Source organism: Galeopterus variegatus, unplaced genomic scaffold (genome assembly GCF_000696425.1).
Source record: "Galeopterus variegatus unplaced genomic scaffold, G_variegatus-3.0.2 Scaffold835, whole genome shotgun sequence".
Lineage (NCBI taxonomy): Eukaryota > Metazoa > Chordata > Mammalia > Dermoptera > Cynocephalidae > Galeopterus > Galeopterus variegatus.
In genome coordinates this window covers 17,376-32,591 of record NW_007726946.1, presented here as the reverse complement: position 1 = coordinate 32,591, position 15,216 = coordinate 17,376, and the positions used below count along the sequence as shown (strand labels likewise).

Sequence of the window (15,216 nt, the reverse complement as noted above, 5' to 3'; positions counted from 1 at the left end):
TTGTCCCCTGCCATGTTCCTTACGTCTACGTTGCGGAGTTAGGCCCTAGGCGAAGTCCACCCCCGAGCAAGGGGGGATGCAATTCCCTAGATTTCTGGTGAGACACGAAATGCCCTGGTCAGAGAGGCCGTTCCATAGGGTGGCCGAAGGCAAGGAGGGGAGGAGGGAGGACACACGCGCCCTCCGGGCCGTCACCGTGACTACATTTCTTTGGCGGGTCTACACTCACCCATCAGGCCTGCCAGAGAAGGGAAAGCGGAGTCTGAAACTCCCCCGGAGGCCTGGGCGGCACGGGGGACACCAGCTTTCCTCCCGGGGTGGAAGCGCGCTCCCGGGACCCACCGAGGCCACTCGGCGCCCATCCGCGAGCCCCGCCCAGCCCCAGCCAGCGACCAGAACGCTGCTCTCGTCGGGCGTGAGAAACGTACTTCATCGAGGTGCAGACCCACCTCTACTTCTGAAAAAGCGTATAACAAAATCCAGTCCAAAAGCGTAAGGGGAGCCGGATGAGCGGCCACCGGCCCGCCTCCGAAGGCCATCGATTGGAGGAGACGGGCTCGACGCCGGAAGTTCCCCTTGAATCGCATGATTGGCAGGGAGAAACAACTGAGAAACGTACTTCATCGAGGTGCAGACCCACCTCTACTTCTGAAAAAGCGTATAACAAAATCCAGTCCAAAAGCGTAAGAGGAGCCGGATGAGCGGCCACCGGCCCGCCTCCGAAGGCCATCGATTGGAGGAGACGGGCTCGACGCCGGAAGTTCCCCTTGAATCGCATGATTGGCAGGGAGAAACAAAGCCTCGCCCGACTGCAGCGCTGATTGGTGGCAGGCCCGGGCCGACCCCCAGAGTCTCGTGATTGGCGGAGGACAGCCGGCGCTCGCCTGACCGCAGCATGATTGGCCCAGCCGCGGCCCGGCGCCGCTCCTGATTGCCTGGCACCGCCCCCGGGCTGGCCCAGAGTCCCGGCGGGAGCGCGCGCATGCCTCGCGGTTAGGAAGGGAGGGTCGCGGCGGGCCCGGCTCAGTTGCCCCGGTAGACCTCGATCTTGCTGGCCTTGGCCAGCATATCGATGATGTGGGCCTCGAAGTCGGCGTCGTGCACGCCTGTCTTCCGGAACTCGCCCGCGTACCGGTTGTTCTCCCAGTAGTGGTGCCAGTTGCCCCGGCTGTCGGCCCCGAACCCGTACACGTTCACCTGCGGGGAGGGCGGCGCGCGTCAGGGACCGCGGAGGACCGGGCGCGAGAAGGCTCGGGTCGTGGTAGGGGAGGTTGGGACAGCACGACGGCCCGGGAGCCTGACAGCTCATCAGTTCCCTGAGTGCGGGAGGCACCGGGAAGCGTAGGGGACACCCAGGCCTGGCATAAGGATCCTGACTCGCACGGGAGACGCTGTTCCCCTTTCAATTCTCCTTCCTCTCCTGCCCTTGCTAACTTCCTCTTTTTTTTGAAATGGAGTACTTTTACTCCAAGCTGTTCAAGCACAGCGAACTTACTGGCAGAAGTGGGTGTGCTGGGCATGAGCCCTGTCCTTTAAGGCACAGTCCCCTGGCCACTGCTGAACCTAGGCTCTTTGAATGACTAATCTCCATTTTTAGCACAGAGAGAGAGTAGGCCTGGGGCTCAGAGCTGTGGGACAACCATCCAGCTGAAATTTAACTATACTCTTTCCATTCCATTCATGTTTAGTTAAGTTTTTCTTTATGGCAAGTGATATCAATTATGGTAGTAGTATTCTATTTCCTTTATAAAAAAATTTTTTTTTTCTTTTGGTGGCTGGCCAATACAGAATTAAACTTTTTAATAAAGCAATTTCAGATTTGGTAAAAGCATGAAAGTAATAATTGGGAAATGCAGATCTATATTTTACAGCCTAAAAATGGGGGAAGTCAAAGCCACATAGCTTGTGCCTACAAAAACTCATTTCTCTAGAGACACTGCTAAGTCCTGGGAAGGGCTGCATTCCCTCCACCCCATGGCTCCCACTGTTTCTCCCCCACACTGGGGCCTACCCACCTCATCACACACATGCAAGGCAAAGAAGAGCACCAGCATCCCTGTGGAAGGGTACCGCCCATGATGCTCCGTCCACCTGTCGTGGATGTACTTGAAGAAGGCTGGGTTGTAGATCTGGACCTGGGAGAAGAGGTAACAGGCACATGAGGGGTTTGGGGGCCTGGAGACTCAGGACAGGCCCTGAGCAGCTTCTGCCAGTTCCTCTATGCCTGTCAGCAGACCTGTGCATCTATATTCCCTGGTTCCTGTGGCCCCTGCTGGGGTCGGGCATGCTGGCAGATGGGGACTCTGAAGGTTCTGGAAGAGCACTGGGGCACACCACGTGTCAGGCCAGCACTGATCACACTGAGGCAGGGATGAGGAAGGGGAAGGAGGTGGGGAGCTTACCTTTTCTTTGTCCACTCTGAGGAAGGACTTCACTGGTGCATAGGTGCTACAAGGGGACAGAAAGTTAATATTTCAGATGGCCCTGTGAGACCCAGACGTGCCTCTCCTCCCCCTCAGGCCTGAGTGATGACGGCCTCAAAGCTTCCAGACTGCTCTCCCTCAGTAAGTTCACACTGTACTACCTTGCTCAAAAGCCTTCAATGGCTCCCCATATCATTAAGAACAAAATAGGGATGTTTTAGATAAGTGCTGGAGCCTTCCATAATCCAGCCCCAATCCTTCTTCCCCCAACTCTCTACTGTAAACTCTCCACTTAAGTTAGCCGATCACCTGTTTGTGTTCTTATTTCTGCCCAGGATGCCCCTCTCCCTACTCCCCACAGGTTTAGCATAATCCCACTTCTCTACTAGCCACCCATGGCTCCTGGAACCTCCACTCCCTTCTCTGAGTATCTATGGTACTTCAAATCTACAGTGCTTATTTTAGCCCTCAGGCCTCCCAAACATAAGATAGTGAACATCCTTAAGTCAGGAAACTGTAACTTAAAAAGTACATGGTGACAGCAGCCAAAAGGTGGAAACAACCCAAATGCCCTTTGACAATGAATGGGTAAACAAAATGTGATATATACATACAATGGAATACTAGTCAGCCTTAAAAAAGTGAAATTCTGGGCCGCCCCGTGGCGCACTCGGGAGAGTGCAGTGCTGGGAACGCAGAGGTGCTCCCGCTGCGGGTTCGGATCCTATATAGGGATGGCCGGTGAGCTCACTGGCTGAGCGTGGTGCAGGTGACACCAAGCCAAGGGTTGTGATCCCCTTACCGGTCACACACACAAAAAAAAGTGAAATTCGGGCCTGCCGGTTAGCTCAGCTGGTTAGAGTGCAGCCTTCTAACCCCTGAGTTCACAGGTTGTTCCCCATATTGGCCCGCCACCCAAAAATAAGAATGAAATTCTGACACATGCTACAACATGGATGAACCTTAAGAACATTGTTAAGTGAAATAAGTCAGACGCAAAAGGACAAATATTGTTCCACCTATTATGAAGCACTGATGGAGTTTGGATGTATTGTCCTCCATAGAACTCATGGAAATCTGATCTCCAATGTGGCAGTTTAGGTCATGGGGGCAGATCCCTCATGAATGGATTAATGCTCTCCCTGGGGGAGGGGGAATGAATGAGTGAGTTCTCGCTCTATTAGTTGTTTAACAGACCCTGGCACCTCCCCTCTCTCTCTCTCTTGCTTCCTCTCGCCACGTGATCTGCCTGTACCTGCCAGCTGCCTACAACTTTCCACCATGAGTAGAAGCAGCCTGAGGCCCATGCCAGATGCAGCTGTCCCAGAATCATAAACCAAATAAACCTCTTTTCCTTATAAATTACCCAGTCGCATTTATTTCTGTTATAGCAACACAAAACAGACTAATACAGTCACCTAGGATAGTCAAATTGTAGAGATAGAAAGTAGAATAGACGTTACTAAGGGATGAGAAGAAAAGGGGGACTGGGGAGCTATTATTTAATGTGCATAGTTTCCATATGTGATGATGAAAAAGTTCTGTAGATGGACAGTGGTGATGGTTGGACAACAGTGAATGTACATAATGTTACTCAAGTATACACTTAAAAATGGTTAAAATGGTAAATTTTGTATTACGTATATTTTACTACACAACATAAATACATGGTGAAACAGAGTAGATTAGTGGTTGCCTAGAGCTGGGGGGTGGGTGGAGTAGGGGAGATGGCTAAGGGGTGTGGGGTTATCTTTAGATATTTATGTATTTATTGGCAGCTGGGCAGTAAGGGGATCCAAACCCTTGACCTTGGTGTTCTCAGCACCATACTCTAACCAAGTGAGCTAACTGGCCAGCCCCTTAGATCTTTAAGAGGTGAAGCAATCTGTTATACAAAATGCAAAAAGAGTCAAAGATAAGTTATGGGCCGTGGCTCACTCGGTAGAGTGTGGTGCTGATAACACCAAGGCCAAGGGTTCGGATCCCATATACGGATGGCCGGTTGGCTCACTTTGGAGAGCGTGGTGCCGACAACACCAAGTCAAGGGTTAAGATCCCCTTACTGGTCATCTTTAAAAAAAAAAAAAAAGATCTTTATCTTTAGATTAAAGATCTATAGAACATGAAAATGTTCTAAAATTAATTGTGGTGATGGTTTCTACTTATATTCACTCTGTGAATATACTAAAAGTCATTGAATTGTATACTTTAAATGAATGAATTGTATGGTATATGAATTATATCTCAATAAAGCTGTTAAGAAAAATACTTGGTGGGCTGGCTGGTTAGTTCAGTTGGTTAGAGTGAGGTGTCACTAAGGTCAAGGGTTTGGATCCTCATATGGCCAGCTGCCCAGAAAAAAAGAAAAATACTTGGTGAATTGGATTTCCCACAGTTCCCAGCTATGACGGGACAACTTTCCCCAAAGAAAGTTCCTCACCTTTCTACCATCAGTATGCTGGATGGCACCATGCAGGGAGTGACAAAGAATAAGCTGTGCCCTCAGCTAACCCACCATTTGGGGCCCTCCCTCCTCACCAGCCCCTTGTGGCCAAAATGTTCAATTAAAGGAATTCTAGGATCCGGTCCCTGGGGAAGACTCCTCCCAAGGTGGTCCTGTCACACATATTCCCCTGCCAGCCAGCAAAGAGGCTCACAATCGTATCTGCCCTGTGGACAGGGCACTGGCGATCCACAGCAGGTCCAGGGCCTTGAAGGGCACCAACACGAAGCTGACGTTGGCAGGCAGGTTCTTGGCACTCTCGGGGTACATGAAATGGTGGGTGGTTCGGCTGCCAACATCCTGCTCAAAGCCCACAGTTGGCGCCTGATTCATCCTGCAGGGACAAGAGGATGACATGAGAAGAAACTGCTGTGGAGACTGGTACAAGATTTTTAGGAGACCATTTGGTGTTATCCATCAAAAGTGTAAATGGGTCTGGCCATAGCTATGTTGGTTAGAGCGTGGTCAAGTGTTTGGATCCCCCACTGGCCAGCTGCCAAAAAAAAAAAAAAGTAAATGAACATACACTTGAATCCAGGAATTCCATTTCTAGAAATCTATAAAAATGGTTGCACAGGTATGCGAAGACATATGTACAAGGATATTCACTGCAGTATTATTTACAATATTAAAAAGTAGAACCAACCAAGCAATAAAGAACTGGCTAATATACTGTGGCACATTCATGTGATAGAAAACCCTGTAGCCATCAGAAGGAATGAAGCAGATTTACAAGGGCTGGTAAGAAATAAATCCCAGAGCTAGTAAGTGAAAAAAATCAAGTGGTGTGAAGCATCCCACTACTTTTAATACATATTTTTTTGTACCTACCATGTACAGCAGGAAGAAATTACAACACAGAAAAGAAAAAATTTAAAAAATGATACTTTTGTATATGAATAGAAAAAAATCTGGAAGAATATTAAAACTGTGAACAATAGTTACTCTCGGAATGGGATTGGGAAGATTAACTCGGTTTGGATTATATACATTTTTTTTTAATGACAAGTACATATTATTTTTATAATTTTTTTTTTTTTAAAGAAAAGAACAGCCCTCCACAGCTTACACCTCACCTGGCTGTTCTACCTTCTTTCCTAGAAGACAGTGAAAGCAAGGTAAGAAGTTCAAGCATTCCCCTGACCCTGGGCTGGACAGAAGCCTCTATTCTGTCACCCCTGGCCACCCTGTTCCTGTACTTTAAGTCCCTGTCTGCGTTTCCACTCCAAGGCCAAGAGGAATGGCCCCTGTTCTGAGTGTCTGCCCTGGGCTGTCTGTCTGGTGACGTGCAGCCTGCCGACCCTCACCACTGTCTGGAAACCCAAGTGAGTGCAGGCTCCCATCTCCCTGGGTGAAACAGGCCGAAAAGGCTTCTACTTCCTTTCATTTTGTGCAAAATACAGGATAATTAAAGTCAAAGCTCCCTTTCTGGGTAAGCATCTTACATAACAGGTGAACCAGCTTTAAACACAAACCTGTTGGTCTTTTCTGCTATGACTGATTATGAGAACATTCCTGTGTGGTGTGGACCACCTTAAGGAATCATGACTACCAAGGTGGGGTGACTATAACCCACTGGGGACAAAGGGACCCAGAAGGGAGGGAGCGGAGACTCCATGTGCCTTTCCCAGCTTTTTATGCCAGTTCTGTAAAACCAGAGCAAACATTCCCTGTCCTTACAGTGGTTGGCACCCTCTAGCTGGCTGGAAGAAGACTTCCTGTGTTGTAGGGGCTCATCACTCAGTGATGGGACTGAGGAGGACCAGGGGCTGTGCTATGCACGATGCCCCAACCCCTGCAGGTCACACTGCTGTGACTCCTACCTCTTTTTTTCCCCTTCCCTTGAGGGACTGGAGGGTGCTTTCGGGGGGAGGCCAGAAAGCCCAGATAGTGAGTCTTTGTTCTTAACCACTTTAGTTCTAGTCTGGTTCAAGTAATCACCTAGAATCTTCCCTACAGAACCTACCATGCTCTGTCCCCAGAACAGGGATCTAGATCCTGCCTACTTACCGTAAATCCATGCCTTTATACAAACTGCCCCTCCAATCTCCTGGTCATTAGGGTTCAGAGATACTGTTTCCTAGGAGAGCCGAGAAGTATCTTTTCCCACCCATGAGTAACTCTTAACAGTTTGCAGGGCTGCTACAGCTCCACACACAGGCATTGATGCCCCACAGTCACCGAAGCCACAGTCTGGATCTGCCCTCTCCCAAGTCTCTCCAGGGTCTGTGAGGAACAGAGCAGGTTGGAGAAGCCTTAAGAGGGATGGTGTCAGAGCCGGCAGGGAATGTCTCACAGCTGCCTGTGGTATGAAAAGGGGTCAGCAGGAGGTGGAAGAACCAAGTTGGTGATACTCAGTTTGGCTGGGGCCTGGGCTGGGCAGGGGCTGGGGTCAAGGTGCACTCTTGTGAGGACCTAACAAACTTCCTTTCACCAGAGATGAGAGGCCAAGCTGGCCCTGCAGACCAAAAGGCTGCAGCTGCCCCAGGCTGGCTTCTGAAGACCTAGCACTTGCCTTCTCCATGGAATCAGCAGCCAGAGCTTTCATGAAGCCCCTCCTTGGACCTGTCAGCCAGGGTCACACTGCCCCCTGCACCTGCTGGCAGCCCTGCTGCAGAGCCTGCACCTCCCTCATGGCCTTTCCACTGGCTGGCCAGGCAACAGATTCACACATATGGGAATGAAAGGAGCAAGAGGTCCCAAAACATCTTCTATAGTCTCTGAGGGTTTGGATCTGGCTGCCAGTCCCTTTCATAAAGTCACATACTCATGGCCTGCCTACCATCTAGCAGGCACTGTTCTAGGAGCTGTGCATGCATCTGCTGGCCAGCTAAGGCAGGAACAGCTCAACTCCATTTACAGTAGTCCTAGCAGGGCTCAGATGACATGCAGGAGGAGGAGGCAGCTGGGGGCAGGGGGACAGGAGGGCAGAGCCATCATCTCATTGCAACTTGCTCAGCTCTCCTGGTGGGATCTTGCATCGGTCCTGCTTCCAGGATGGGGGGCCTTCCCATGGCTTCCAAACCAAGATATGCCTACAAGCAGAGTCACCTCCACTGCCACCCAGCTCCTTATAGAGACCAGCAGACAGCCAATTACCATCTGGGCCACCCTTCTGGAAAATGATCCTGGGGTCTACTCCAAAGCACCGTATCTCCTAGCCTGGCCTGTGTGAGAAAGCATCTTTGAATTTCTCCCTGCAGCCTGGCCTGACTGGGTGCCATCCAGGTGTCATAAGCAGCCAGACCTCTTGGTGTGCAGGCGTTCTACCCTGGAGCTTTCTAGCCATCATTGAAGTTCCTAATGAAAGCTCTAGCTTGGTGCAGGTGGCCAGGGAGGCAGGCACTTCAGGCACCCGACAGCATTTTCCTGGGCTTCCCAAGTGCCCTAGGGCTGCAGTGGAGTGATACATGCCTCATTTCCCAATCTCAGTCACTAGCTCTGGATGGATAGAGGCCACTCTCCAGCTTCCATCCTGCTTCTCTCCCATTTGGGGGCTAGCAATTAGAGAATGGGGATAATCTCAGGTGGCTCTGGGGTCCTGGATGGGGACCAGCATCCTCCTCCTCCCCCTGCACCCCTGCTACCATCTCCCAACATGAGGAAGGTCTTGCAAGGAATGTTGAAAGCCTCAGAGACATACTGCTGCCTTGGTATTGTTGCTATGGTGACAGCAACAGTTTCTAAGACAAAGCTTTTCCTTCTGCCTCCTGGGAAACCTGGTCTCTTTGCATCCTCATCCTAAGAGATGCTTAGTGAAAACCAGGCATTTTCAGTATCTTTTATTCTTAAGGCTCTTCCTCTCCTGAGGAGTGGGGTGGAAGGATCCCCACACTGATGTTTCCTGTCCCCAGCCAAGTCAGGGGAGGAAGTCAGAAAACAGGTTTAGGAGCAGAGGGAGCAGCCCATGTTCGGGTCACAAGTCCACATTCTACTTCCTGTTCATATCCAGGCCTTCCTTGCTCTGTCTTTGGACTGAACGCCCTCCTAGCCCCTCTCCTTTCCTCAAGGCTAGGTACAGATGTCTCTGGAATGAATGACCCCAGTGCAGGCACTGACAGCTCCTTTTTCTGCTCAGGACATCTGTCTTCCATGAGTCTGCCCCAAAACTCACCTGTTGCTATTAAGGTACTAGTTTGGTTTGGGGCCCTCACTACTGGCCCAACAGATGTGGGGACCAGGTGGGTAGGAAAGGCCCCTGGTGGGAGTATTCACCAAACTGCAGCCAGAAGTCTAATTTTAGCTCTTTTCAGAGGAATTCGGAGCCAGGGAAACCGAGTGTGGGCCTCAAGCAAAGTTTAGATTTGGAATCCTGCCTCCCCACCCACTCCAAAGGAGAGAGACCCGAGCCTGTTCTGGAAGGTTCAAGGTGGGAAGGTCCCACAGCACCCCGACAGCTGGCAACTCCTACTCTGCCAGACAAGGCTAAGCAGGCTGGTCCCCCTGCTGGAGGCTCTGCAGGGCTCACCTCATGATGAAGTTGTGCCCATCCACATCCTGCCCATAGCCAGAGCCCCGCAGGTTGCCCGAGTTCCCCACCACGGCACAGCGCCGGCACTGGTGGGGGTCCCGGAAACGGTAGGGGTTTTCGCCTGGTACTATCTGGAACAGCTTCTCCAGCACCTCATTGGTGTTGTGTGATTTGAACTGAGGCTGCAACATCTGTGAAGGGGAGAGGAAGAGAAGGTACAGGAGAAGAGAGGGGTGTGAGGAGAGAGGGACTCTGGCCTCCCCTCTCCTTCCCGCTTCAGTGTCCAAGCCACAAAGATGTCCTTATCCAGGGCTCTGTCAGGGAGTGGGGATTCTTGGAGCAGTGAGGACCTGCCCCTCTCTCAACAACAGCGAAGTCACCAGTTCCGAGTGAGTCTTGCTGTTCAGAGACCAACTGCCCTGGTAACCAAGCTGCTCAAATGCTTTGGGGGTGCTCAAGGGTCAAGGTGCTATTCAATACACTCTCCAGGGCCCTGCAGGCTTGTGCCATGAAGCTGAGCAACTTCCTTCAGGGGCTCCTTACATCAGCCTACAGGGGGCGCCCTGGGACTCAGCCTGCCCGCTGAGGTTACAGAAGCTGCATCCAGGGCAATATTCACAGAATACCTGGAGCTACTCTTTGAGCCCTTGGGGAAGAGCAGAGAGGCATATAAACTCTTTCAAAGCCAGAGTGGCTGGAATAAAAGATTCCCCAAATCCCACCACCACCAGAAAGAACTGGAATCCAACCAGCTGATGGTGGAAGACCATGCATGACATGAGGCAGGGGCGGCAGTCAAATGCTCATGGCCAGGCAGGTAACACACATGTGGCAGGTGGGGCCCACAGCAGACAGGAGACCATGTGCCCCATCAAAATGGGGCAACTTTGGCCAATTGTTGCTATGTGGGATTATGAGCCCAGAAGTGCCAAATTGTCTCATTTTTCAAGAGAAGCTGAAAACTGGGATTTCATGTGAAATATTGGCAGTCAAATGCTCATGGCCAGGCAGGTAACACACATGTGGCAGGTGGGGCCCACAGCAGACAGGAGACCATGTGCCCCATCAAAACGGGGCAACTTTGGCCAATTGTTGCTATGTGGGATTATGAGCCGAGAAGTGCCAAATTGTCTCATTTTTCAAGAGAAGCTGAAAACTGGGATTTCATGTGAAATATCCTGATTTCTAAATGTTGGTAACTAATGCAAATATTTTAAAAATGCTGAATGAGTCCGGTACGGGGGCAACACTGAGGGTTGCGATCCGTTGCCGGACACGGAAAAAAGACAAAAAAAAAAAAAATAACGAGAAAAAAACCAAAATCCTCTGCAGAAGGTAGTTGCTCAATATCACTCAGGAACAGGATTTCCTGGTGTGGCAGGAAAATTCCTGTAACAGTTAAGAATTTAGAAAGAATATTGCTTAAACAGCAAAGAAAAAAAAATTGGTTGTACATTCATATCGGTGGCTTTAATCACCATTGGTGATGTAGCTTATGGAAACGAAAGATGCTGCAGGCATCACTGCACACACCAGACATCACACTGAAGTGGTTGTTGTCACAGGAGGCATGGATCTCTTTGCACCAGGGGACACTTCTCTAAAAAAATAGGAATGATGATGCAAGCGAGGAGAACAGCACCTGTCACGTACCCCTGATGGGCACCGGGTTAGACTGGCTAAGGGAGGCAGTCAGAGCTCTTCCCACGCAGGCACCGAGGGTTGTGATCCCGTTGCTGGTCCCCGGTCCGGTGCGGGGGCAACACTGAGGGTTGCGATCCGTTGCCGGACACGGAAAAAGACAAAAGACAAAAAAAAAAAAAAAAAAAAAAAAATGCTATGTGGATTCGATCCCTGTACCAGCCAGTCACAAAAATAAATAAATGAAAATAAAATAATAAAATAAAATGCTATGTGGACAGAGCCATGACTCCCTGAGTTGGTGGTCAAGCAGGACTGGCTCAGGGGACAGTAGATCTGTCTAAAGAGGGAACTAGGCTCTGAGACAAGCATTCCCAAGTTTGTGGCAAAAGGGGATGGCTGTGGGGAGCAGGGAAGAAACACCGGCTGAGAAGCATGCTTGGAGCTTAAACAGCCACTGAGTTCCATCCCCATGGGCAGGAGGCCTGTCCTGTCCACTGGGCATCCACCCCTGCTCAGAGTCCAGGCCTGGCCCTAACTGGCCACCACTGAGACTGTGACTTTGGACAAATGCTGTGCACCCTTTGAACCTTGATTTTCCCCATAAAATGAAGGCCCTGACTACTAGCAACAGGCAGGACTGTTCGAGGGCTCCAGGCTGTCATGGGAAGGGCTCTGTAGACCCAGGTCCTTGGGTACTCTGACAGTCCGGGCCAGAAGATTGTTCTGATAAGCCCGATCACTTGAGTGCATCCTCATAGCTTCCTTGAAGGTGAGAAAAAAAGGAAACCATCATGCCCCCTATTTGCCGGCTGGGGAAACTAGGGACTGCGAGCTGGATTAAGTACTGACACTGCTCCACCCCTGACACATGTGGCAACCAGATAGCCTGCAGAGCCTGGGGAGTGAGGTGGAGGGAATTGAAAGCACAAAGGTGATGGGACCCAAGAGAATGGAGAGGACCTGCCCATCCCCTTTACTTTCACACCCCTGAGGGGGTTTACAATGCTTTCTTATCCCAACCCAAGAGAAAGTCTTTTCCAGAATTTGTAAAGAACCAAGCAAGTGGCTCTTGTGGTACTTACAATTATTTTGAGCCAACATTTACAAATTATTTAGTTTAAAAAATCTGGATTTCTGGGCTCTGGGAATAGGCCAGAGGTCCAGCAGCATGGGCTGTGTCCTAGCACAGCAGCCCACGCTGGATCCGAGGGTGGCGCCTCCTTTCTAACTGGCAGGCTTCTCCCCACAGCCACGGCCTCACTTCTCACCATCCTCTCGTGCAGGACTGCTCCTCTCTGCTATGCTACCTGCTGGCCCAAGAGGCGTTTCTGGTCTGCACTCGGCTCCTACAGGCACTAGAAAATTCTAATTCTCTCTCTCCAGGTCACAGCTCACTCTGCCCTTCAGTAATCTGGCGCTGGTCTCATGGGTCTCACACTCTGTCAAGGCTCTGGGGGTCAGAAGACAGCCCAAATCCAAAAGGGGCTCTGAGAGTGACTCCAAATGGGAGTAGATCCCTGGGGAGGGGGCAGTAGGGGGTGGGGGGGGGCAATGGCTCTCACCATCCACCACCTCTGGACATCCGGGGGGAGGTCCATGTTCTCTCGGGTCCAGACAGGGGAGATATTGCTGTCAAAGTGACTGTCAAACCAGTCGGAGGCTCCAGTGTCGCCCATGCAGCGGCGGCAGGCACAGCTCTTGCCCGCGGACCCATCCTTGCTGAAGTGCTGCAGGCCGGCATAGCCGGGCACAAGCTTCACCCGGTGGGCCCCGCCCAGGGCTCCCGAGTCCAAGTAGGGCAGGGTGGCCATGCTATGGTGTGAGTAGGTGAAGAGCAGGGACATGATGAACACCAGCAGAAAGGCCACAGAGAGGAACCACACCCGCAGGGAGCACTTCATGGTGCCAGCAAGCGGGCAGCTGTCACCGTGGCCACTCGTTTCCTAGCCCGCTGAGGGGCCAGCCACAGTGGAGCCTGCCTGCTCTGGCACGACGTGCAAAGGGCATAAGGGCTTGTGCCACAGCAGGGGACAGTGGCAGGGGTCCTTCGCCACGTATAAAAGCACGTTGTGGGAGTGGCTCCCCTGTCCCTGAGCCGCTCAAGTCCCTGATTAGGGCTTCATCAGGTCTCTCTGTCACTAGCTGGGCCACAGAGGATCTGCCTCTCCCACCGCCCTGGTGAGGGGGAGGTCAGTCCATCCCAGTCCTCTAGTCCCTTGGGATTGCTGGCTGCCAGCTCTGGGGGCCCCCCTCTTTGGTGGCTTGAAACAGTCCAGTCTGGAGCAGTCGGGGTCCTTGTGGCTCATGAGCAGACACCGAGGCAGCCCCTCGTCCCCTGCAGCAGGGAAGCCCTAGAATTCCGATCACAAAGGAGAGCATGTGGGCTTCAGAGGGCCTAGATTCCACGCAAGAGTCATTCCCACCTTGGTTGGCCCTCCTGGCCCAACCCCTCTGTCAGAGGAGGGGAACCAGACCCCAGCCCTGAAAGAAAAAAACCAGGAAGCTCCGTGGGTGTCAGAAAATTCCGCTGCACAGACCAAGATCCTCCTGGCGTAGGTTCTGCTCTATGGCTTCCCATTTGGGGTGTCGGTCCCTTCTGGCGGTCACAACCCCAATTGCAGTTGCATAGGGAATGGCAAAGCTCCTGCTCCTGCTCCTGCTATGGGGTCCTCTGGAGCTGGGCACAGCTGCTCCACAGCAGAGTGCCGCATTCAATGCTGTCTGGGTCAGCCAAGCATGTGCCAAGATCCCTGCCAGGCCCCAGGCCTCCTTTCCGGTGCTGCTGGCCTGGGATCGGCAGCCACTCTGCCCATCCCGCGCCCGAGGCCAGCCGTCCTGCTGTTAGCTCGCGCTAGCAGTAATCCCCTGGCAGGTTCCCCCTCACTTGTCAGGCGCCAGGCTGCCGCAGCATGACCCTGAAATTGCAGAGAGGGAAAATAATGTGCAGATAAATCACACAGGCACACAGGCTCTCCCTCAGCTCCGCCCCCAAGTCCCAGAGGGGACAAAACCAGCTAGAGGAGACACCCACTTAACCAAAGAGTAGACAAAAGTAAGGGCTGTCTCCTCTAACTATCCACAGATAGCATCGTACTGAGTAACTCCTGGGCCTCAGATGTCTAGATCAGCCCAGCATCCTCACTAATTAGCCAGAGGGCAAACAAGGAGTACGATAAAGTGATTTCCCCAGAGGCACGTACCAAGTCCCTGGAAGCACCAGATTTAGAAAGTTCCTAGTCCAGCTATATGCAGTTAATTTCATGAAACACAAGAGAAAATGGCCCAGAGATGATCCTCAGGGGGCTGTGAATACTGACTCCCCAACATAGCACTCTCTGGAGCCTCTAAGTTCCTGTGGGCAGCCCCTCCTGGTGAGAACGGAGGCTGGCCTAGTCCTACCCCTCTTCTCTCTCCGGTGTAGATTATAGATGAGGCATTTCTGGGTTAGCTCGGTGAACCATTAACAATCTTTCCCACTCTGGCGTTAGAGGAGAACTTGACTGTCACGGAGGCTGGCCTAGTCCTACCCCTCTTCTCTCTCCGGTGTAGATTATAGATGAGGCATTTCTGGATTAGCTCGGTGAACCATTAACAATCTTTCCCACTCTGGCGTTAGAGGAGAACTTGACTGTCAGGGACTGGCTGCTGGGCTCAGTATCACCGCCCACCAGCCCTCTGGGCAGTTGCCACCTTCTGTATATCATGAATGAAAGGAACTCCAGGGTCCCTGATGGTGCTGACAGCCCGAGATCCTATGCTGCCCGAGCAGGCAAGAACAGGGAGAAGAGGCCACTTGCCAGTTTGGGTGCCATCCCTAAGGAAAGAACTTGAATCCATCTCAGGTGCAAGGGAGCCAAGGCAAGAGGCAGAAAGAACGCTGAGCCTGGAGCCCATGAGCCCTGGCTCCACTCCAGGGAACAATCATGTAAACCTGGCCACCTCACCTCCCCCACCATCTCCTCTCGCCATCTGGCTAGCCCTGGCTCTGACCTGGCCCCTGAGCATGACAGCTCAGCCCTACCCACTCCTTGCTGAAAGCTCCAGCCAGCCTTTCCAGGGTCCTCTGGCTTCCATCAGCAGTTGCAGAGAAGGTCTCTTAGGCTCTACATCCAAGAAACCCAGCTGCCCCCTCCATTCATAGCAGCTCAATTTCTAGGGCCAAGGCAAACCACAAA

At 51.9% G+C, this 15,216-nt stretch overlaps 1 protein-coding gene across 1 annotated transcript; it reads right to left on the bottom strand.

Annotated features, from left to right (window-relative positions):
* Positions 1–1,009: 1,009 nt before the first annotated feature.
* Positions 1,010–13,879, bottom strand: ST3GAL2 (ST3 beta-galactoside alpha-2,3-sialyltransferase 2). The gene is made up of 6 exons (XM_008572765.1): positions 12,604–13,879; positions 9,395–9,588; positions 5,081–5,260; positions 2,403–2,448; positions 2,016–2,135; positions 1,010–1,197 (listed from the first exon to the last, which is right to left on the bottom strand). The coding sequence occupies exons 1-6, from the start codon at positions 12,940–12,942 to the stop codon at positions 1,024–1,026; spliced, it is 1,053 nt and encodes a 350-aa protein (XP_008570987.1). The 5' UTR covers positions 12,943–13,879; the 3' UTR covers positions 1,010–1,023.
* Between the last annotated feature and the right edge of the window lie 1,337 nt (positions 13,880–15,216).

Coding starts and splice junctions, on each gene's coding strand:
- ST3GAL2 (XM_008572765.1), bottom strand. CDS start 12,942: ATGAAGTGCTCCCTGCGGGTGTGGTTCCTCTCTGTGGCCTTTCTGCTG. Junction 5,261..9,394: donor GGGCACAACTTCATCATGAG/GTGAGCCCTGCA, acceptor TTGTCCCTGCAG/GATGAATCAGGCGCCAACTG. Junction 2,136..2,402: donor TCAGAGTGGACAAAGAAAAG/GTAAGCTCCCCA, acceptor CTCTTCTCCCAG/GTCCAGATCTACAACCCAGC.